This window comes from Salvelinus alpinus, chromosome 23, assembly GCF_045679555.1.
Source record: "Salvelinus alpinus chromosome 23, SLU_Salpinus.1, whole genome shotgun sequence".
NCBI lineage: Eukaryota > Metazoa > Chordata > Actinopteri > Salmoniformes > Salmonidae > Salvelinus > Salvelinus alpinus.
Window position 1 is genome coordinate 46,064,267 of NC_092108.1, and position 23,795 is coordinate 46,088,061.

Genomic DNA, 23,795 nt, shown 5'->3' on the forward strand with positions numbered 1-23,795 from the left:
GTTTAAGGGCTTGTAAGTAACATTTCACGGTAAGGTAATTCATTCGGTTGTATTCGACGCATGTGACAAATAAAATGTGATATGATTATATAGCATGTCATTTCATCTTCTGCTGACAGTAGGGCCTGCTTCGCTCCATCTCCTGACAGTGGAATGAATCAGTCCAACGAATCCACGCAGTCTTAATCAGTCTACTCTGGAAACTAATATGACATCTGCGATGATTATTCTTCTGATTCTGAGCCTTACGACTCAGAGGCCTAAATGCAAAAAAAAGATAGAACGGTGCACACTGAGCAGATGAAACGGTCAGACAGGAGGGAGGAAGGGACAGCACCGTTTGGATAGAACAAGCCGGTGACAATACGGGCTGATTATCAGCACAAAATATCATCACTGAGAGAGCAGGCCCTACCAGCTTTCGTTGTGACATGGACATGCTCCAGCTGATGCCGTTGTGTGGAAACGCACCATGTAAGCATAAGCTGACAATAATTTACTATTTTTAACTGCTGTCATATCGACACTTATATTCATTATAACGTCACTATTGCTTTTGTGCCGAGTTTCACTATTTATCAAGCACACTTAGCGCTTATAATGATATTTAGGCTTCCGACGTTTTCAACATTTGACTGTGCATTTGCTGACCTTTATAAAAACGTACGCTGTTACCGCATTCCAACACGTATGCTTTCTGTTTCATAGGTGTACGACAGGCACAAATAAAATGTATTGAACACATTACATTTTGTTTTTTGTTTTAGTTTGTACATATAGCCTACAGCAGGGGTCTCCAACAGGTTGATTGCAAGCTACCAGTAGCTCACAGCCCACCTATGAGTAGCTCGCCAAGCAATTCTGAAAGTACATGGATTTTTTCATTTGTTCCATCACAAACTGTCATAAACATAAATCTCCCGCCTACTACCCAATCAAAGCCACACTATCCCACCCCTGCTTAGCCACTATTAACTTAAAAATCCAAACGTAACAGAATATCTGACAATTTAATTTGCAGCAATATTGCCCCTGTCTGTTTGGTGCACGGGTTTGTTTATCACTTCGTATGTAGCCAGTTAGCGATGCTAATGAGAACAGTCTTGTGGGTAGGCAGACTTTCCCCAAAAACCCTCTCAATTAAATGTTAAAGGGGAAGTTCACTCAAAAGCACTTCTGGGCCCTTTATAACACTTGCCTGGCTGTTTATTAGTACCCCAGACAGTTTTTAGGTCCATTGTTTGAGTATTTAGAGTATTCTGTATTTTATATGAAAATGTAAAAATTTCTGAAATGACCTCAAATAAATTTAAAACAGTTCATTTATTGTTACATAAACAACGATTGGTGTCTTGGCATTAATTTGCCAAATACATGTGTTTGATGTAAAAAGTTTGTGCTAAGGTCTTCCATATAGTCTGTAATCCGGTAGATACTCTTCCTCCTGGTTCTAAGATGGATAATTACAGGATGCGGGACGAAGGAGCATCTTACTATTGGTCTTCAAGTAAGGAAATCAGAATGAAAGGAAGTAAACAATGAGATGGTATCTAGTTAGGCTAGCGGTTAGTAATCTCTGAAGTAAGGCTAGGCAAATAACGATAGTAGTCGAGTAACTGAGTGATGTTGGCCAAAATGAAGTGCAATAATGTTCCGGTCAGATAATTATACACAAATACACAGATAATCAAGGACTACAAAAAGAAAACCAGTCACGTCACGGTCACCGACGGCACGCTTCCAGAAACTAAACACCTTCTTTGCCCGCTTTGAGGATAATACAGTGCCACAGTCGCGGCCCGCTAACAAGGACTGTGCCCCCCCCCCCCTCCTTCTCCGTGGCCAAGGTGAGCAAAACATTTAAACGTGTTAACCCTCACAAGGCAGCTGGCCCAGACATCATCCCTAGCCGCGTCCTAAGGAGACAGATTGGGAGACAGATTGTGGATAAGGCCCTGCAACAAACTAGTGTCCTGTCCAGGGGATGTACTTGTACATCAAGCTACCTCACGTTTTAGAAACCGGTGATATGATCCTGCACTAGTGTCCATTCTGGCTCGGACAAGGCTACTTACAGTGCATTCAGAAAGTATTCAGGTCTCTTCCCTTTTTCCACATTTTGTTACGTTACAGCCTTATTCTCAAATTTTTCCTCGTCAATCTACGAACACTACCCCATAATGACAAAGCAAAAACAGGTTTTCAGTCATTTTTGCAAATGTATTAAAAATAAAGTATTCAGACCATTTGCTATTAAACTCAAATTTGAGCTCATGTGCATCCTGTTTCCATCGATCATCTTTGAGATGTTTCTACAACTTGATTGGTGTCCACCTGTGGTAAATTCAATTGATTGGACATGATTTGGAAAGATACACACATGTCTATATAAAGTCCTGCAGGTGACAGTGCATGTCAGAGCCAAAACCAAGCCATGAGGTCGAAGGAATTGTCCGTAGAGCTCCGAGACAGGATTGTGTCGAGGCACAGATCTGGGGAAGGGTACCAAAAAATGACTGCAGCATTGAAGGTCCCCAAGAACATAGTTGCCTCCATCATTGTTAAATGGAAGAAGTTTGGAACCACCAAGACTCTTCCTAGAGCTGTCCGCCCGGCTTAACTGAACAATCAGGGAGAAGGGCCTTGGTCAGGGAGGTGACCAAGAAGCCGATGGTCACTCTGACAGAGCTCTAGAGTTCCTCTGTAGAGATGGGAAAACCTTCCAGAAGGACAAATATCTCTGCAGCACTCCACCAGTCAAGCCTTTATGGAGTGGCCAGACGGAAGCCACTCCTCAGTTAAAGGCATGTGACAGCCCACTTGGAGTTTGCCAAAAGGCACCTAAAGAATCTCAGACCATGAGAAACAAGATTCTCTGGTCTGATGAAACCAAGATTGAAGTCTTTGGCCTGAATGCCAAGCGTCACATCTGAAGGAAACCTGGCAACATCCCTACGGTGAAGGATGGTGGTTGCAACATCATGCTGTGGGGATGTTTTCAGCGGCAGGGACTGGGAGACTAGTCGGGAAAGCTGAACGGAGTAAAGTACAGAGAGATCCTTGATGAAAACTTGCTCCAGAGTGCTCAGGACCTCAGACTGGGGGAAGCTTCACTTTCCAACAGGACCACAACCCTAAGCACACAGCCAAGATAATTTAGGAGTGGCTTCGGGACAAGTCTCAATGTCCATGAGTGGCCCAGCCAGAGCCCGGACTTGAACCCAATCTCTGTAGAGACCTGAAAATAGCTGTGCAGCAACGTTCCCCATCCAACCTGACAGAGATTGAGAGGATCTACAGAGAAGAATGAGAAAAACTCCCCAAATACAGGTGTGCGTCATACCCAAGAAGACTCAAGGCTGTAATCGCTGCCAAAGGTGCTTCAACAAAGTACTGAGTAAAGGGTCTGAATAATTCATTTTTTTGTGCAAACATTTCTAAAAACCGATTTTTGCTTTGTCATTATGGAGTATAGTGTGTAGATTGAGGGGGGGGGGGAAACGTTTAATACATTTTAGAATAAGGCTGTAACGTAACAACATGTCAAGCACTCTGAATACTTTCCGAAAGCACTGTCTCTCTTTACTTTACCCCACATTTAGTTGACTTTTCATTGTCTTAAGCCAGCTTTAGATAAGTCAGAGTGGCCAGTGCTGTACCATGCTGGTAGCCAGTGTCAAGTAACCCCTTGCTGGGAACCAGTGTTGTGCTACACTGACTGCTCAGTCTAATGTAAACCTGGTTTGTTTTGAGCATTGGATAATGGATGTGTCTTTAGATCATGTTATTTTATTTTTTATTCACTGCTACATTTATTGGGGGGGGGGGGGGGGGTGATGCACTGAGTACAACCCAGGGGATAACACTTTAAAGCCATTCCACTTGTTTCCAACGTGGTCCCTGATGGAACACTCTTCTTTTCCGGAGCCCGTAACCATACAGTATATCCTTGGTGCAGGGTGTAATGGTCCCACAAGGAAAACCATACCTTACCCTACTGGTATTCAGCATCCTTCTGAAAATAGTACAGTATAGATCTGATTTAGCCATAGTGGTTCTCGGTTTTAAAATGGTGCCCTCTTTATTAATCAGGATTTACCCACCATCACATCCCAGGCAATCCGTTCAACATCGTTTTACGTCCCCTCAAGCCTTAAAAGCAGGAAAAATATTGTTAAATATAACTGTTAAAGCTGCAGTATGTAATGTTTTGGGGGATCTGATCACATAAATATAGACATGTGAGTTATAGATTTGTTATTGAAAGCAAGTCTAAGTGGCGGTATATCTGTTCTATGTGCTCTATTTCTATGCTTACCGTTATTAAGTTTTGTTTTTGTGTCTTTTCGGTTTTGTACACCAGCTTCAAAACAGCAGAAAATAAAATATGTTGGGTTATGGAAAATATATTTCACAGCGGTTTAGATGGTTCAGTGATTCTCTACCCTATACTTGCTTTTTTTCATCACATAATCTGAAATTAGACAAGCTATAAACATTTTAGCAACCAGGAAACGGAGTGATTTCTGCATAGTGCACTTTTAAGGTGTGGATATAGGCATCCCTTATTGCCTTTTATAGCAGCCAATTGCCTGAAATGGTATTTTTCCTGAAATGAATAATTCTAACCACTCTCTGTATTTACTGTTTTCTTGATCAGGGGTCTCCAACCTTTTCTAGCACGAGGGCTACTTAAAAAGAATGTCGCAAGCTACACATTTATTAAAGAGCTCTTCTCTTCTGTCAATACACCTGGTAAAATAGAGGTTAATAAAACAATATTTGGCATGACAGGCCCCATAAAATTATCTTACGTATTTTCCCGATTTCTGTTCCGTTTTATTTTTCCCGGTTTTAGATTTTTCATATTACAATTATTCATAGACAAACAATGAAAATGTATGTTCTGAGTCCATGTCTATGCTTAAATCACACCAGAAGACAATTTTTGGGGGTTGGAAAAAAATAATTCCCTGCTTCTAGCAAGAGCGGAATGTGTTGGTCTAATGGTGATTCTGCTGTTAGGCCTACTGCTGCAACGTCTCATGGCAAAGTTAGCAAAATAATGGCCACCCAATTGATATAAATAATCATAATATAGTCAGCCTACTTTGCAGTTAATGTTTAATTGAGAAGGTTTATGGAGAAAGTCTTTGTCTACCCACAACACAGTTATCATTAGCATCGCTAACTGGCTACATACAGAGTGATAAGCGCGAGCACCGAACAGGCAGACGGGGCAATATTGCTGCAAATTAAATTGTCAGATATTCTGTTACGTTTGGATTTTTAAGTTAATAGTGGCTCAGCAGGGGTGGGATAATGTGGCTTTGATTGGATAGTAGGCGGGAGATTTATGTTTATGACAGTTTGTGATGGAACAACTGAAAAAAATCCATGTACTTTCAGAATTGCTTGGCGAGCTACTCATAGGTGGGCTGTGAGCTACTGGTAGCTTGCAATCTCCCTGTTGGAGACCCCTGTTCTTGATACTTCAACATTGGGGCATTCTGACTTACTGCCTGTCTTCCCTTCACTGCATTCTCTGACTGAAGTCGAGGAGAGTAAGTGCTGTCCCCTCAATAATAATCATTGGCTTCCTTTATTTTGTCCTGTAACCGTTTCTCAGTGTGTTTGTGATTTATTTGGGATTTATTTGTAAAGTAGTGTCTGTCTCTGGTAGTGTGTCTAAAGGAGTGTGTCTGTAAAGTAGTGTCTCTCTCTGGTAGTGTGTCTAAAGGAGTGTGAGCATGTAAAGTAATGTGTCTGTGTAAAGTAGTGTGAGCATGTAAAGGAGTGTACATTGAACCCTGTGACTGGGTATTTCAGGACTCTCAGAGCAAGCAGAGTGGATACAGCATGCACCAGCTACAGGGGAACAAGGACTTTGGCAGTGAGAAGAAGGGCTGTTTGATGAAGAAAAGCGATGGGTGGGTGAAAGAGTGGATGGAAGGAAGAGTGGATGGATGGGTAAATTTGGAGATGTGGAGATGTGAACGGTGACTTACCGTGTGCCTTCAGAAAGTATTCACACAGCCTGAATTACCAATTTGTTAAAGAGAGCTTTTGTGTCACGGACCTACACACAATACCCCATAATGTCAAAGTGGAATCAGGTTATTTTTAAAACTTTTATTTTACAAATGAATTTGAAAAGAAAAGCTGAAGAGTCAATAAGTATTCAACCCTTTTGTTATGGCAAGCCAAAATAAGTTCGGGAGTAAGTATTTGCTTAACAAGTCATATAATAAGTTGCATGGACTCACTCTGTGTGCAATAATAGTGTTTAACATGATTTTTTTAATGACTACTATAACAGTTTTGACTTGTTGTTTGTTAGGGGTGTCTACCAGAGAAAATATAGATTTGTCCTTTTTGTTTGAGAGGGAATGAGTCCGTCAAGTCTACACCAACTTGCAGGTTCCTTGGTGAAAGAGTGGGGTAACATCTCACAGCAAGACCTGGCAAGTATGGTGCAGTCCATGAGGAGGAGATGCACTGCAGTACTTAATGCAGCTGGTGGCCACACCAGATACTGACTGTTACTTTTGATTTTGACCCCCCCCCCCTTTGTTCAGGGACACATTTTTCCATTTCTGTTAGTCACATGTCTGTGGAACTTGTTCAGTTTGTCTCAGTTGTTGAATCTTGTTATGTTCATACAAATATTTACACATGCTAAGTTTGCTGAAAATCAACGGAGTTGACAGTGAAAGGACGTTTCTTTTTTTGCTGAGTTTGAATACAGGAAATATTTAAAAGTCAGTTCCAATACCATATTTACATGTGCAGGAATACTGGAGTGATAGAGGTGGATATGTATAGGGGTAAGGTGACTAGGCATCAGGATATAAGATAAACAGAGTAGCAACAGCTTCTATATGAGTGTGTCTGCAGGTGTGTAGAGTCTGTATAAATGTTTGTGCATATTATATGTGAGTGAGAAGATGATGGAGCGAGTATTGTTCAAGAGCCTGTTGGTGTCAGACTTGATGTACCGTTACCTCATGCCATGTGGCAGCAGAGAAAGTAGTCTATGGCTTGAGTGGTTGGGGTCTTTGAAGATTTTCCGGGCCTTCTTTTCACACTGGCTGATATAGAGGTCCTGTATGGCAGGGAGCTCGGTCTCAGTGATGTACTGGGCTGTCTGCACAACCCTCTGTAGCGCCATGCGATCGAGGGCGGTGCTATTGCCATACCAAGCAGTGATGCAGCCATTGCAAGCAGTGATGCTTGTCATTGGCAAGGACTCAGGAGTTTTTTAGGATAAAAATAAATGGAATAGAGCTAAGCACAGGCAAAATCCTTGAGGAAAACCTGGTTGTCTGCTTTCCAACCGACACTGGGAGACAAATTCACCTTTCAGCAGGACAGTAACCTAAACCACAAGGCCAAATATACACTGGAATTGCTTACCAAGACGACAGTGAATGTTCCTGTGTGGCCTAGTTACAGTTTTGACTTAAATAGACTTGAAAATCTATGGCAAACAGGTGTGCAAAGCTCTTCAAGACTTACCCAGAAACATTCACGTCTGTAATCACTGCCAAAGGTGATTCTAACATGTATTGACTCAGGGGTATATACTTATGTCAGTTTAAATATTTCTATTTTTAATGTTCAATAAATTTGCAAACATTTCTAAAAACATGTTTTCACTTTGTCATTATGGGCTATTGTGTGTAGATGGGTGAGATTTTTTTTAAATCGATTTTGATTTCATGCTGTAACACTACAACATTTGGAAAAGGTCAAGGGGTATGAATACTTTCTGAAGGCACTGTGTCAGAGTTTGTTTGTCTGTGTTTGTCCTAAATGTATTTCCTTTTTTCCTAGGTTACGGAAGGTGTGGCAAAAGAGGAAATGTTCTGTGAAGAGCGGCATTCTCACTATCGCACATGCCACAGTGAGTAGTACTATATTGCACTACATTACCCATAATCCACTGCAACCAATGCAACGCAGCAACACAGTGAGAACACTCTTGTACAGAAGCCAAATCCTACCGGACAAAAATCATTTGATACCAACGTTCTATCAACATTGTCATGTCTTTTCAAAATACTGATGTTCAACAACTGGCTGATAAATTCATCCTTTAATTTCCTCACCTATTTCGTATGTTATTTATCTCGGTCTGTCATCTAGTCTAACCGACAGCCGGTGAGACTGAACCTACTGACCTGCCAGGTCAAACCCAGTGGGGAGGACAAGAAGTGCTTTGACCTCATCTCCCGTGAGTTCCTATAATATCATATAAGAATAATATAATGTATAATATATGATAATGTATTTCCTATAATATCATATATAGATGACATGATAAATTAGCAGATAGTTTTATTAATAATTGACTTCATAGGAATGGAATCGGCCGTCTGCACCAGACCTGGGTTGAATACTGTATGTCAAATACTTTCACATACTTGATCTGTAAAAATTATTTAAAAAAAAATTCTAATAAAATCAATCCGAGGTAATTCAAATTCCATCCTATGTAATTATCCTGCCCCCTTAAAAATGAAATGTGAAAGCGTGCCTGATATTTTAAGAATTGATTTATGTTGGGCCGGCGCAACATTGGAGCCTCTATAGACCAACTTGTAGCCATTGCTGTGGTGAGACAAAAGGGTGCCTGTTTCTCTCACAGAACTAGAATGAGATTCACTTTCTATTATCTCTCTCCCGCTCTGCTCTGATAGACATGAGCCTTCAACTCTCATCTCTCCAGCGTTGCATTTCATCATTTACTTCCTTATAGAATCATAGCCGCTGGAGGTGCCGCAGTAACCCTGATAAATTGAAATACATTTGCCAAAGTTATAGAGTTACTGCTGTCTGTTATGAAATCATTCAAATGAATACACCAGGACTTGACCTATAAGTTAGTCACAGAGGATCAATAGCTTAAAAACATTACCTAGCTATGGATTGTGTGTAGCCCAATAACAAGGCACGCCTACAGTCTGTGAACAGCATGTAGACAAAACAGGCCTTTTGCAATATTTCAAATACAATTGCGGGAAAACACAGGTTTGAAAGCAAATGGCTCCTGCTGAAAAGAGAAGACTCTAATCTGTCTGTAGGCTACCAAATATGTTCCAAATAGGCCTATTGAGCCTATTTTGGCACGAGCTCGTCGGCCATCGCAGGTGAGTGAGCTGTGCATCATTGGGGGAGTCAGTGAAACTTTATAGCATTTTTAGAACTATCATTTCCTCCTCACATTTTAGCTTATAATATGTCTCCACACACCTAGGCCTAGGCTATTGATGGATTCAAGACAAGGTAATTTTTATTGAGCTCAGATTTTCAGTTTGTCAGTGTCAAAGTAGCCTGTCAATTTTATAATTAGTAAGGAATTAAAAGGTATTCTGCAAGTCTCCAGTCATGTAAAAGGATGTAGAATTGCATGAAATGTGTTTATAAAAGGCCAAATTTTTTCCGGAACCTACAGTGCCTTCGGAAAGTATTCAGACCGACCCCTTGACTTTTTCCACATTTTGTTACGTTACAGCCTTTTTCTGAAATGTATTAAATCGTTTTTTTCCCTCATCAATCTACACACAATATCCCTTAATGACAAAGCAAAAACAGGTTTTTAGACATTTTTGCAAATGTATTAAAATAAAAAACAGATATCACATTTACATAAGTATTTAGACCCTTTACTCAGTACTTTGTTGAAGCACCTTTGGCAGCAATGACCGCATCGAGTCTTCTTAGGTATGACGCTACAAGCTTGGCACACCTGTTTTTGGGGAGTTTCTCCCATTCTTCTCTGCAGATCCTCTCTAGTTCTGTCAGGTTGGATGGGGAGCGTCGCTGCACAGCTATTTTCAGGTCTCTCCAGAGATGTTTGACCGGGTTCAAGGCTCTGGCTGGGCCACTCAAGGACATTCAGAGACTTGTCCCGAAGCCACTCCTGTGTTGTCTTGGCTGTGTGCTTAGGGTCGTTGTCCTGCTGTTGAACCTTCCCCCCAGTCTGAGGTCCTGAGCACTTTGGAGCTGGTTTTCATCAAGGATCTCTCTGTACTTTACTCCGTTCAGCTTTCCCTCTATCCTGACTAGTCTCCCAGTCCCTGCCGCTGAAAACATCCCCACAGCATGATGCTGCCATCACCATGCTTCACCGTAGGGATGGTGCCTGGTTTCCTCCAGACGTGACACTTGGCTTTTAGGCCAAAGAGTTTAATCTTGGTTTAATCAGACCAGAGAATCTTGTCTCTCATTTCTCATCATGGACTACAGGAGACAAAACAGAGAGCATTCATTTTCCTCGACAAGCACATCACTGAGGACCTGAAATGGTCTCACCACACCGACACCGTGGAGAAGTCGCAACAGCTCCTATAAAGCCTCAGGCGGCTGAAGAAATGTGGCTTGGTCCCTTAGACCCTCACAAACGTCTACAGATGCACCATTGAGAGCATTCTGTCAGGCTGCATCACTGCATGGTTTCATCAACAGCACCGCCCTCAACCGCATAGCTCTCTAGAGGGTAGTGCGGTCACTGTTACAGTGCTATTTGGGTTGTTAATTGATTTCGATGTTGTCTTTTTTTGTAATATTTTAATTATTTGTGCACTTGTTTGACATTGTACTGCGTTGTTAGGATCTAGTAACAGCAGCATTTAGCTTCACCCGCTATAACATCTGCTAAACTGTGTATGCGACCAATAAACTTTGAATCGAAACTGCATCTTTCAACAACAACAAAAAATGCGCAAACACGTTGGTCACCAGTAACTTGATCACCTGATTAAATAGTTGTAGCTAAGCCCTAGTTGTTAGTTAGCTAGCTTCCCACAGTGACTGGCTCAGAGCTAACAAGCTAATGGACACACTTATGTTAGTTTTTGTGCACATTCTCAAACTCTGTAAATACTGCTCCTTCAAGCACAAACTCCTTGGCTGTAAAATTGAGCGACTTAGACTTCCTCAGCAAAAAAACGTCTAAATCAATTATGGATTTATTGTTGTAGCTTTTATTAATTCTGACTATTTTGAGGGTGAAATGTGACCCGTTTCAGGAAACTAGACGTATGTCGCAAGCCACGACTTCACAGGAGAGCGGTTTGAACGTAAAAAAATATATAAATGCATTTTCTGGCAGAAATGCCTTCTCGAACATGTGGACGTTCATGTGCCTTAACAAACTTTTATGTCATCTGTAAATACAAATTAAGTTGTTCAATTTTGAGCCTAGTTGGTTTAGCCAAAGAATGATTGAGGAACCTTCCTGCTAGCCATGATTGGCTGAGATAATGAGTGTCGAGAGATAAGTTTCAGATTGGTCTGCGGTGTAGCATCTTGTGTCTATAAAGTGAGCTGCTCGTTATGCGTAGATAATCCTTTCTACTGCAGTTTGTTCGAAAGATAAAACGTTAGCTACGGAGAACTGCAAATATGTTGTTACTGCTCTCAATAACATTGCTCTCCTAAATTTATCAGACGCTATCGACAAAGGTCAGTAGGAAAAAGTTCTGATGGACTACTTTCTGGAGGATGATCTTGCCATGCTGACTCTTTCTGAGCTGTGCAAACTAAACAGAAACTAAACAAGACGTCTTATTTATTGAAAGGGGTTGCAGTCTGCCGTGAAGCTTTCATCCATGTATACGGGTAAGAGTCTAGCTTCATTTTCAGATATTATACATTTCTAATTTTGTCAACTTGGTTGACAATTTGGTTAACTTTAGCTAACTATGACAATCAATTTGTTTTGCTAGTACTCTATGGATTGGGATTATAGTTCATTGTTTAGCTAGCTAGATAAAGTTTGCTATTAGCCAGCTAATGTTAGCTGAGGTTAGATTGCTGGCTTGCTAACTAACACTAATTTACGTGTATAAACTGTGTGTAAAGTTAGTGATGTTTTCTCAGAATTCCATTTCACATTGCTAGCTATAGCCTAATGTTAGCTAGCTAACTAGCTAACATTGAACCTATTTGGTTAACTTTAGCTAGCTATGACAATCCATTTGTATTGCTAACGTAAACTCACTCACTTTTGTACATCGCCTTGGTCCGTACAATTGACCTTATTTTAGCGCCCTAAAAACGTAATACTTCCAGATCAACTGTAATGTCAATACCATTGTAAAGCACAATTTCTCCCCTTTCCAACAACATTTATGACATGACCTCCAAGCTGTCCGTTTCTGCATAATTCAAGAAGACAATGAGCTCCGTCGGGTCTTTTTAAAAATGGCGGGTGGGGAAGCGAAACTAATGCGTGGTAGTATGAAGGAGAGGAGATGTGTGGTGTGGGAAAACTGCTTTTTTCCCACTCGATTTGTCCAACTTATCACCTTATCGCCTCTAAAATGTAAATAAAACACTATACAGAGTTTATATAATGTGTCATTACATACCTATTTGAAGGTTTGTGTCGAATTTGAATCAGGTTTTTAGGGCGGCGCTAAAGGGATCTTCAGAAGTAAACAGCGGCTTTGAGAGTCATGATCGCTTACAGTGGTGATGCAAAAAATTACTAGGTATCCCCCCCTTACCCCCGTCACTGTCCATTTCTTGTTTTTAAACGATGAGAGAAGTGCTACACCTGGTGGAGAGAGATTGTAAGACAGAAATAGTTGCTTTATGTGTGCTGTACGTTACGGTATGACACGTCACGATGAAACGGAGGGTCAGTTTTTTCAACTTTTCTCCAATACTATAGGGCCATTACCATGTCGATCAACGCTTGAATAGAAACGTAGTTCACACCCCAGATTTTGAAGTCAACACAGTCGCTACAGTCCCATTAGTTTTCTTTGCAGCCTCGTTTGAATGTCGCGGTTGGGCACCTTTGTACGGAATGGGGTGAGTTTACGTTAGTACTCTATGGATTGGGATTATAGTTCATTGTTTAGCTAGCTAGTTAATGTTACATGTCTAAACAAAATACCCCAAGTTAAAGCTTTCTGTTAGCTAGCTAACGTTAGCTGAGGTGGTTTGCTAGCTAACATGAACGTACGTCTGTGAACTGTGTAAAGTTAGTGATGTTTTCTCAGAATGCCATTTCGCATTGCTCGTTATAGCCTAATGTTAGCTAGATAACTAGTTAACATTGAACTTATTTGGTTAACTTTAGCTAGCTATGACAATCAGTTTACAATGCTAGTACTCTATGGATTGTGATCCTTCCTCCCGGGGAAGGACTGCCCGTTCCATGATCTCGCCATCACGGTTGACAACTCCATTGTGTCCTCCTCCCAGAGTGCTAAGAACCTTGGCGTGATCCTGGACAACACCCTGTCGTTCTCAACTAACATCAAGGCGGTGACCCGTTCCTGTAGGTTCATGCTCTACAACATTCGCAGAGTACGACCCTGCCTCACACAGGAAGCGGCGCAGGTCCTAATCCAGGCACTTGTCATCTCCCGTCTGGATTACTGCAACTCGCTGTTGGCTGGGCTCCCTGCCTGTGCCATTAAACCCCTACAACTCATCCAGAACGCCGCAGCCCGTCTGGTGTTCAACCTTCCCAAGTTCTCTCACGTCACCCCGCTCCTCCGCTCTCTCCACTGGCTTCCAGTTGAAGCTCGCATCCGCTACAAGACCATGGTGCTTGCCTACGGAGCTGTGAGGGGAACGGCACCTCCGTACCTTCAGGCTCTGATCAGGCCCTACACCCAAACAAGGGCACTGCGTTCATCCACCTCTGGCCTGCTCGCCTCCCTACCTCTGAGGAAGTACAGTTCCCGCTCAGCCCAGTCAAAACTGTTCGCTGCTCTGGCACCCCAATGGTGGAACAAACTCCCTCACGACGCCAGGTCAGCGGAGTCAATCACCACCTTCCGGAGACACCTGAAACCCCACCTCTTTAAGGAATACCTAGGATAGGATAAAGTAATCCTTCTAACCCCCCCCCCCCCTTAAAAGAGTTAGATGCACTATTGTAAAGTGGTTGTTCCACTGGATATCATAAGGTGAATGCACCAATTTGTAAGTCGCTCTGGATAAGAGTGTCTGCTAAATGACTTAAATGTAAATGATTATAGTTCATTGTTTATCTGGCTAGCTAGCTACATGTCTAAACAAAAGACCCAAGTTTAAGCTTGCTGTTAGCTATCGAACATTAGCTGACGTTACATGGCTGGCTAGCTAGCTAACATTACGTGTATGAACTGTGTGGAGTGATGTTATCTCAGAATGCCATTTCGCATCTATTGTATAATAATACAAAAATATTTTTATCTGGAATTTGTCTTTCAGCATCAGTAGAACGCCTGACTATCCTCTACTAGTCATACAAGGAGAATGGTCTAATGCCTAATATCAAAAAGAGAGCTGGCCCAAGCAAGTACAGGTTACACCTGAAGCATGAGAACTTCAACAACTACGTAGAGGATAATGCATTAGTATTACCAGGACGCCACCCAGGTCAAAAACACTTTGGTGGAAAGCTGCTGCCAACCCATGTAACAAAAGCAGCAGTGTGGTGTCTACAAGGAATCAATGACAACACTTGGTATGTAAAGCATGAACACATTTTGATTATTTAATTGATCTGCCAATCTGCCAGAAGCTGTTAAGTCAGCCAAGCTGAAGAAGCAAGAGCAGCATCTCCTGCTTGTTCAGAGTGAGTGGTCTGTCTACCAGAAGATGGTTTCTGACTGCAAGACCACCTGTCAAGACCTGCAGTTGTCTCTGGGTGCCCCTACTGAACCAACAACAAAGACATCAGGATTCATTACAGCTTGAAATCATTACAGATTTTATTTATTTATTTATTTTTCTCCCTTTTTCTCCCCAAATCCGTGGTATTCAATTGGTAGTTATAGTCTTGTCCCATCATTGCAACTCTTGTACGGACTCAGAAGAGGCGAAGGTCGAGAGCCGTGCATCCTCCGAAACACGAGCCAGCCAAGCCGCACTGCTTCTTCAAACAATGCCCGCTTAACCCGGAAGCCAGCCTCACCAATGTTTTGGAGAAAACACAGTTCACCTGGCGACCGTGTCAGCGAGCATATGCCCAGCCCGTCACAGGAGTCGTTAGAGCGCGATGGGACGAGGACATCCCGGCTGGCCAAACTCTCCCCTAACCTGAACGACGCTGGGCCAATTGTGCGCCGCCCCATGGGTCTTCCGGTCGCGGCTGGCTGCGACAGAGCCTGAACTCTAACCAGGATCTCTAGTGGCACAACTAGAACTGTGATACAGTGCCATAGACCACTGCACCACTTGGGAGGCCCCTACAGCTTTGATTTAGCCCAACAAGTAAACAACATTTCCTCCTTTATACTGATTAAGGACATAGATGGATATACTCTCAAATATATATATATATATATATATATATATATGGGAGGCAGGCAAATACCTTTCACTGAGCTGTGTAGAGACAGACTGGTGAGACAATTAATTATAATATATCTTAATGTTCTTTTGTTGTTTGCAGGTGCACTATCCTTCTGACTATGCTGCCAGGTCCCATCTACTTTTTAACTCCTCGCAAGTGTGGCTTGTTTGGTATCTGCTGTGAAGGAATACCACAACAAGTCAACTACTTGATTGATGAAGGCACATCATCCAGTAAGGGAATACCCCCCTGAAATGGACAAAAATGAATGGGAACTTATTGACACCGTACGAAACATATACACGATGTACAATACCACTCAAATGGACGCCGTTTCATTCAAAACGTATTGCAAATGCCATATGGCATATGTGTTGTCCATTTGCAATATGATTTCATAGGAAGTCGAAGTTAAAAGTTAGTGAACCATTGCCAAATGCCATAAATGTCCAAATGCAATATGAAAGTATTGAAAGTGCCAAATCAGGGTGTTATGTCCATTTGCCATGTACGATCATAGGAAGTCGGTTTCCAAACCCAAAAGTCAGTAAACTATGTACACATGGCATTTATACTGCCCAAATGATATATACCCCTATGTTAAGCCATGAATCAACCTAGATGGTCTATTTGTCATGTATGATGAGGGAAAAGTGGGACTCAGTTTTTTCAAAACATCGTTAAAAAACAACAGTTCGATGTTTTGAAAAACGTCCAAAATGACCAACCCCTATTGGATGGGCATGGGTTGGGGGGTGCTCCCTACCCAACCGTAGACACCGTGCACCCCCCTAAAGGCATTTAAAAACCGTTTATTTTTTTTCGCTCCTGGTAACCTGTTCCAATCACCAGGCGCCCGGCCGACCATTTGCAATATGTTTCGATGGGCATTTACCATCACGAATTTGACATGTTCAAAAAAACTGCAGGAATGCGAAATTGACTGGCCCGATGAACTCGGGATGGCCGGGCAGTGATTCTGTTCCCTCTCCATTGCTCGTTGGTGTTGATTTCAGAATGTCAATTTGGTGATGGTCTATCACTGTTTAAACATATTGCAAATGGACAAAAGTCAGCCAGCAAGTCACCGTCTTTCAATCAATTAGATATCATTCTGACACGAAACTGATACCATCTGACACCACACCCACTTTTTCCAACTCGTTTAGAAGCCAACTATCACATATTTCAGAGCAGGCCCAAAATTCACAGCGCCTTCTGTTTAAACCATAATAAAAACATAAAACACGTAGTTACGTTCTAGCTGCGGGTCCAGTTCTGACATTATGTGTAGGCCTAGCTGAGGCAACCCCGAAACCCAAGTTTCGGCTCGAGGTCATTTGGAGCCCGAGCAGCTACCTTAATTGGTGCTGAACATCCACATTTTCCGGGCGTTGCTACGGGGTCCTTGAAAGAGCCATCGGACAGAAACGTTAGGGTCCGTCTCTATGGGCCGAGGCGGTTTCAATGCACCTAGTCTTGCGACTCTGGGACTTTTCTAAATGTCATCATTTTCCTGATGGTCAAAATGAATTGAAGTTATTGCAAATGTACGAGGCTGTTTCTCGGCCTGAGAACCTCCTAGAGCCACATAACTCACCGTGCACTGTCGACTTGAGCTCTAGAACACGTTTCCAACGTTTCAGAGCTCTAGGTCTGACGGTTCTTTGATAGTTCGAACGAAGGTAACTATTGCAGGCTCTGTGTGGCTGTAAGCCCTACACTGTGTCACTCCATCCTTGCTGTGTGTGAGTTTTTCTTGGAAATCTGATGGGAGAAATGACTGATTTATAGTTCATGAGGGTTGCCTAATTACACACATGAAGTTTTGTAAAGATCTGACTCTTTTAACCATTTGAAACACCCCCTTTGACCCCAATTTAAGGCACTTCCGGTTGACACAGGAAGCTGAAAGTAAACACATTTCCTCATTGGGGTAGGCTTTTACAGAATCCTGAGTTTAAAGTCTTTACGTTAAGAATTTACTGATTTACATAGGGTTGAATGCAGTGATTTTCACAAACTGCAGGTTTGGTACATCAAAACACCTTTAGGGTGAATTTAACCACTTCCGGTTTCTCCAGGAAGCTTAGAATCAACACAGGTAGACCTCATAGTGGCCTGATGGATAGTCATAGAAGACAGATTCATAAGACATTCAAACCCACATAGGCTTCAGGTTGAATTTAGGGGAGAAGGCAATGTATTCCTATGGGGAGAGAAGTCATTGTAAACTGTGAAAACCCCCTGTTTTCACTGTTGAGGGTTAATGCCACACGGTCAAGGTTAGGCTTGCACAGATCAGGAGGACCTCAGGAACGTTCCTGGGGTCGAATTGTGCTTCTAACCCTAACGGTTCTCCCGCTGTCACCCAAAAGCACCTGAAATTTAGGGCCAGGCTTCATTATGGGCCTACTTTTTTCACGGTCGCTGCGCTCAGACCGAGCGAGCTACGGTCAAGCAGGGCATCTCGTTGAACTCGGCACAGCCTAGAGATTATGGTAATGCCATTGCAGGCTCTGTATGTCTTTAAGCCCCGCACTGTGTCATTCCATCCTTGCTGTGTGTGTGTGTGAGTTTTTTCTTTGACATCTGTTGGGAGAAATGACTGATTTACAGTTCATGAGGGTTGCCTAATCACACATATGAAGTTTTAACCCTTCGGAAAAGCCCCTATGACCCCAATTTAAGGAACTTCCGGTTCACACAGGAAGCTGAAAATGAATACATATCCTCCTTGGGGTAGGCTCTTACAGAATATTGAGTTTTAAGTCTTTACGTTAAGAACTGACTGATTTACAGAGGCTTGAATGAGTGACTGTGATTTCAGAAGATCACAGAAATCTCACAGAGCTCCGAAACCCACCTTATCGGATTCGTCTGAACACGCCGCAACTGGATCTGTAACTTTCTTGGACAAAAAACACATTTCTTTGAGCATCACCAATTGTACATTGTACGATTTCTCTTAAATTACGATAGATAAACGGCTGGTTCTTTTTTTCCTGGCACCGTAGGTTCATGTACTTTGACGTGAAGCAGTCAAATTAGCGCTTTATTTTCGTTTTTTGACCTTTAGTCCCAGATAAATGGCCTTAACTCAAAAAGCGTTGAGGCCTCAACGCCATCTTGTTTCTGGGCTAACAGCCCATTAGTCCAAACCTATGCTCACCAAGTTTCGTCTTCGAAGTCTTTTCCGTTTAGGAGAAATGGCCATGTCGTGATTGGTGATGTTTTGTACATTTGCAATAATATTCCATTCGCCACCTGGTGGAATTTACCGGGACAGCGGAATAATGACCAAAATTTGCTGCCGCGAATGTTTGTAAAATTCGCGGACGGCGGCGGGCCGTGCACCGGTGCCAGATCTTCCGGTAAGTCATCGAACGACTTCTCTCGGACATTCGGTTTCCGTTTTATAACATTTTCAAATTTTGGTAATTTTTCCGCTAGTAAGGGGACCGTACATTTGCAATATGGAGTTTCTCATCGATCATACAGCAAATGCCGAAAAGTGCCCTTCATGTATGCAAAGGCAGCAGCGCAGTCATCAACTACATGCACTATTTCTTTACCAACTATGATGATACATACATCCATACAGTAACACTCAAAAGTTTGGACACACCTACTCATTCAAGGGTCTTTCTTTATGTGTGTACCTGAATTGTGATAACTGCAGTGGCCAAAACAAGAACAAGTTTGTGCTCTGGTATTGTGCCTGGCTGCACCGACTGGTGCTTCAGCCTCATCAAGCAGCGCTTTAGAAAGACCAGAGTGAACACTTTGTCTGATATTGCTGATGTTGTGAAGGACAGCACTGTGAGAGGGGTCAACATCCCACAGCTGGTTGGACTGGTGGATGGTACGGTGCAGGTGGAAAGCTATGGCTGGCAACAACACCTCACTCCATACTTCAGGCCGCTGCCAGAGATCAAGCAGTACCAGCACTTCAGGTAAAAAATAATTTCCATTGTATGAGGTTATTCTTATCTAAACTTGGGAGGTGAATTGATGTTGTGCAAGGTTGTAATGTTATTTCCTGTTTTACAGCTTCGATGCTCTGGAGCCTGGTGTTGTTGTCACCAAGGAGTGTTCAGACTCAGTCGGGACCAGGTTTCAGCTGCTGCGCAACGCTGACATCCTTCCTACCTTAGATGGTCTGCCTGTACAAGCACCACCTGGACTGGACACAGCTAGACAAACGTATCTTTTGAGAAGATCAGGGATTTTTGCGTCGAAGAGGCAATGGACATCACATGCCCTGCACCAAAGTCAAGGGCAGGACAGAAACAGGCTCTCAGAATATAGATTCACTTGTTCATGCGTGGTTCGGACAGACCAGTCATCAGCACAATCTGCAGGGCCTCTATTCATATGACTTTCTCCTAACACACATGCCATACATTGCTGCTACTATTTATTTCTTTATCCTGCTGCTCAGCCACTTTACCCCTGATTGTATGCATATAACTACCTCGACTATCACTGATATCGTTATTGATATTGTTCTTGTACATACTGTATATTATTTTATTTTTATTGACTGTCTATTTCTGATATTGCTACTATGCAAGTAACCATTTGGCCGTACCATTTACACCTTCTGTAGAGACAGTGGTGTAAAGTACTTAATTAAAAATACTTTAAAGTACTAAAGTATTTTTTGGTGGTATCTGTACTTTACTTTACTATTTATATTTTTGGCTACTTGTACTTCACTACATTCTGAAAGAAAATAATGTACTTTTTACTCCATACCTTTTCCCCGACGCCCAAAAGTACTCGTTACATTTTGACAGAAAAATTGTCCAATTCCCACACTTATCAAGAGAACATCCCTGGTCATCCCTACTGCATCTGATCTGGCAGACTCACTAAACACAAATGCTTTGTTTGTAAATTAGGTCTGAGTGTTGGAGTGTGCCCCTGGGTATCTTGCAATAAAAAAAAATACATAAAAAAAATGGTGCCCTCAAGTTTAATATAAGGCATTTTAAATTATTTATAATTTTACTTTTGTTACTTAAGTACATTTTAGCAATTCCATTTACTTTTGATACTTAAGTATTTTTTTTAAACCAAATACTTTTAGACTTTTACTCAAGTAGTATTTTACTGGGTGACTTTTACTTTTACTTGAGTCATTTTCCATTAAGGCATCTTTACTTTTACTCAAGTATGACAATTTAGTACTTTTTCCACAGCTGGATGTGGTCACATGACCCATCAATTTAGACAAGTGTGTCTGAGTAAACATCATCTAATATTTATAAAATATTTTTATCTGGACACTTTCTGTTTACCTGGAACTTTTCGTTATTGTAGGCTACTACTTTTACCACTTTTAGTCTTAATCTTCACTACACTACTCACTGTTTAGCACATGACATCACATGTGAATCCTTAAAGAGATGGGTGGGGCTGGCATAAGAGGGTGTGAACAATGCTGAATGTGTGTAGACAAAGGAGAGCTCTCCAGTAGTAGTACCAAAACATTCATAGGCCATTTTCTCAAAAGTGAGTTTCCAAGTATATCAACTTTCAAAGCAGAATTACTTTCCCATTGTTCCTCAAAAATAAAGTGTATGATATACCATTTTGTAGCTGTGAGTCTCTACTTTTATCCAATGTAAAAAACACAATTTCAAATTTTGCCACATAAGACCGATTTGAGCCGGTCGGTCACAAATGTGGTTCATTAGGCGATGTCACCTACTGTATGTGATGAAAGGGGTAATTGATACTGTCTACTAGTGCGTATGCGTCAGAACAGGACGGGAGTTGGGAACATGGCTACTTATGTCGTTTGTACCTTCAAATGTATGTTATTAAATGTGGCAACACATCGAAAAGAACCTACGGATTCAGCCTTGTATATTTAGCTATGACCGAGCGTCATTACAACCGAGGATATATTTTTGAAAGTTATGATCATTGTAGCCGGACTTCTTTTGGTCTATCCCATTACTCTTTGAGAGATACGAGACAAATCAGTGCAGATGTCCCGGTATCTGACGGAAGACAATGATACTGTCTGAATAAAGACAAATACTTAAAAAAGAAACTAACACTGTGAAGGACTAACGCAGGGATGGACCCTCTGTCTGCGGCAATGTCAGTAGTGCTACCACTATACCAAAACACGGCACACACATCAATGTTCAAGTATTTGGAAGTATTTTATGTGTTTTATCGAGCCCAGGCTCCGAGACAGTGAGGGAGAAGCCCTTTGTCTTTTTGTGTGTGTAAAAATAGGGCTCCCACAGATAGTGATTTTATTTCTAGTCATTCTAATCGAGTAATACTAGCTATGCACTAAAGTACTGTATGTCCGTCATTTCTCTTTTACAGATAATCGCACATATCATTTCCAGGCTGAAGATGAACAGGAGTTTGTGATGTAAGATAATCTACTATATTGTGTGTGTGTGTGCGCATGTGTACACCTGAATGTCAGTGCTCGGTATGAAGGAGACTCTGAACATGGTGTTTAGTGCATTTGGGGACTGTAAAATATGGTGGGGGATCTGTTTTGCTTCCCACTGGTCCTTGGGCCCTTGTTAAGGTCAACGGCATCATGAACTTTACCCAGTACCAGGACATTTTAGCTAAAAATCTGGTTGCCTCTGCCAAGAGGCTGAAACTTGGCCGCAAATGGATCTTCAGAAAGACAATAACCCCAAGCACATATCAAATTTATTAATTGACCACAAAAGGAAATAAGGAATGGTCTGAGAACCCTCCCAATGTATTATCCAATCTCATAAAACATTTTTGAAAAAATCTGCCATTATCCTCGCACGGTGAAGTATTGAAAACAGGGGAGTCAATAATTTTGTCCCCTCTCTTTGAGAAAAAAATGTATTACTTGTTAAACAAAATCTATTTCTCTGAGCAATTGTATTAGCATAGAATAATGTCCCCATACAATATAGCTCAGTATTTGAATGATTTATTTTATGAAGTCCTTTTTGCTCAAGGGTGTCTCACTGTATACAGTGTATATATGTGTGTGCAGCTGGATATCGGTGCTGACCAACAGTAAAGAGGAGGCACTGAACAAGGCGTTCCGCGGGGAGCAGAGTACAGGAGGAGAGGACACCCTGGAGGACCTGACCAAAGCCATCATAGAAGACGTGCTACGGATACCTGGCAACGAAATCTGCTGTGACTGTGGTGCAGCTGGTGAGTGACAGAGTGTGTGTCTGTTTGCGCCCTCATGTGGTTTGTGATCTCTCATCATCCCAAACATACAGTAATAATAGATTTATTTTATATAGCGCTTTTCATTACAAAGACAATCTCAAATACACTTTTGAAAACGAACAAAACAAATGTAGATCTGGCAGGTCTTGGGCGATGATCTTCCACTCCACAGCTTCAGATGATAAGGTGTTGTTCAGCCAGGCAGTTCAGAAAGGCTGAGCACTAGTTTAAGCAGAAGGAGCTTCAATGGCACAGAGTCAGTCAGTTACTCAGACAGGTCCGGAGCTCTTCATCAGGCACCTCGTACGTTGTCGCTGCCTCCTCTGTAGGTAAGCTGGATGGTCCGCTACTGAAGTGTAGCACCCATCTGGGTGACGCTTCGGCAGCTATAAGCGCCAGAAAGACCACCAAACCTCGGCAGTAGTTAGGAGTGTGGTGAAAATTATAACCAAAAGGAAGAGAGAGACTGTGGATTCTTCAAACCACAACTTTATTTGCAAAAATGGAGTGGTTAACAATCCAAAGCCCAATGAACAGAGTTGGCTCTCAGCTTTTATAGAAAGTACAACTTGTCTTCGTGGCAGTTTTGCAGATGGGTGGAAACAGCGGCGGTTTGTCTATGCAGATCAAGATAGCATGAGGGCTCAATCGTTATAAATGTGTTGTGTCACAGTTCACACTATAATGTGCTCCTTCCTGCAAGTTTCCATATAGCTGACTTCCTGCAGATAGTAAAACAACGGGATGTCTCACATGCTGCAGTCCCACCCAAACGGATGTTAGATATACGCCCAGTCTTATGACTAACTCTCACAAAGACAGGTTTGTATCAGGTTAGAAAAAAACACTAGCATATAACGAGAGACAAATTTCTAAGTAGTAAAAGACGGGATAGCATGACTAATTTCCCCCCACATGACCTCCCTTAGTCTCAACCTAATGGAAAATTACTTACAAGCATTTTCATCAAACAAGCATTAACATGATTAAACATGAACTAAACACTGGTGCCTGCTTCATCACCACAAGTCAATCACTTTGGTTGGTGTTTGTTTGCGAGATCACCACTGAGCTCTTTCAGATGTTCCACTACAATAGTCAAGTTACCCTCACCCTGGGGTGTGAATGTACAGCAATGGTCACCTATCATTTGGCACCCTCTGCAGGAGATGTGATGCTACTACTTCAGCGAACTTCCCTTCCGGTGATGTGGCCTCCTGTGTACAGGGATCTGTGGCTATTCTTTCAAGCGTTGTACCTTCTTTATTTGTCACTGAAA

At 42.0% G+C, this 23,795-nt stretch overlaps 1 protein-coding gene across 1 annotated transcript in view; it reads left to right on the top strand.

Moving 5' to 3' along the window:
* The window catches only part of asap1a (ArfGAP with SH3 domain, ankyrin repeat and PH domain 1a), a 159,985-nt gene that overhangs the window by 91,371 nt on the left and 44,819 nt on the right, over nt 1-23,795 (top strand). The window contains exons 10-14 of the mRNA XM_071362569.1: nt 5,830-5,930; nt 7,837-7,906; nt 8,149-8,236; nt 21,662-21,710; nt 22,329-22,495. Of these exons, the coding sequence (XP_071218670.1) occupies nt 5,830-5,930; nt 7,837-7,906; nt 8,149-8,236; nt 21,662-21,710; nt 22,329-22,495 (475 nt within the window). The remainder of the gene's footprint in view (nt 1-5,829; nt 5,931-7,836; nt 7,907-8,148; nt 8,237-21,661; nt 21,711-22,328; nt 22,496-23,795) is intronic.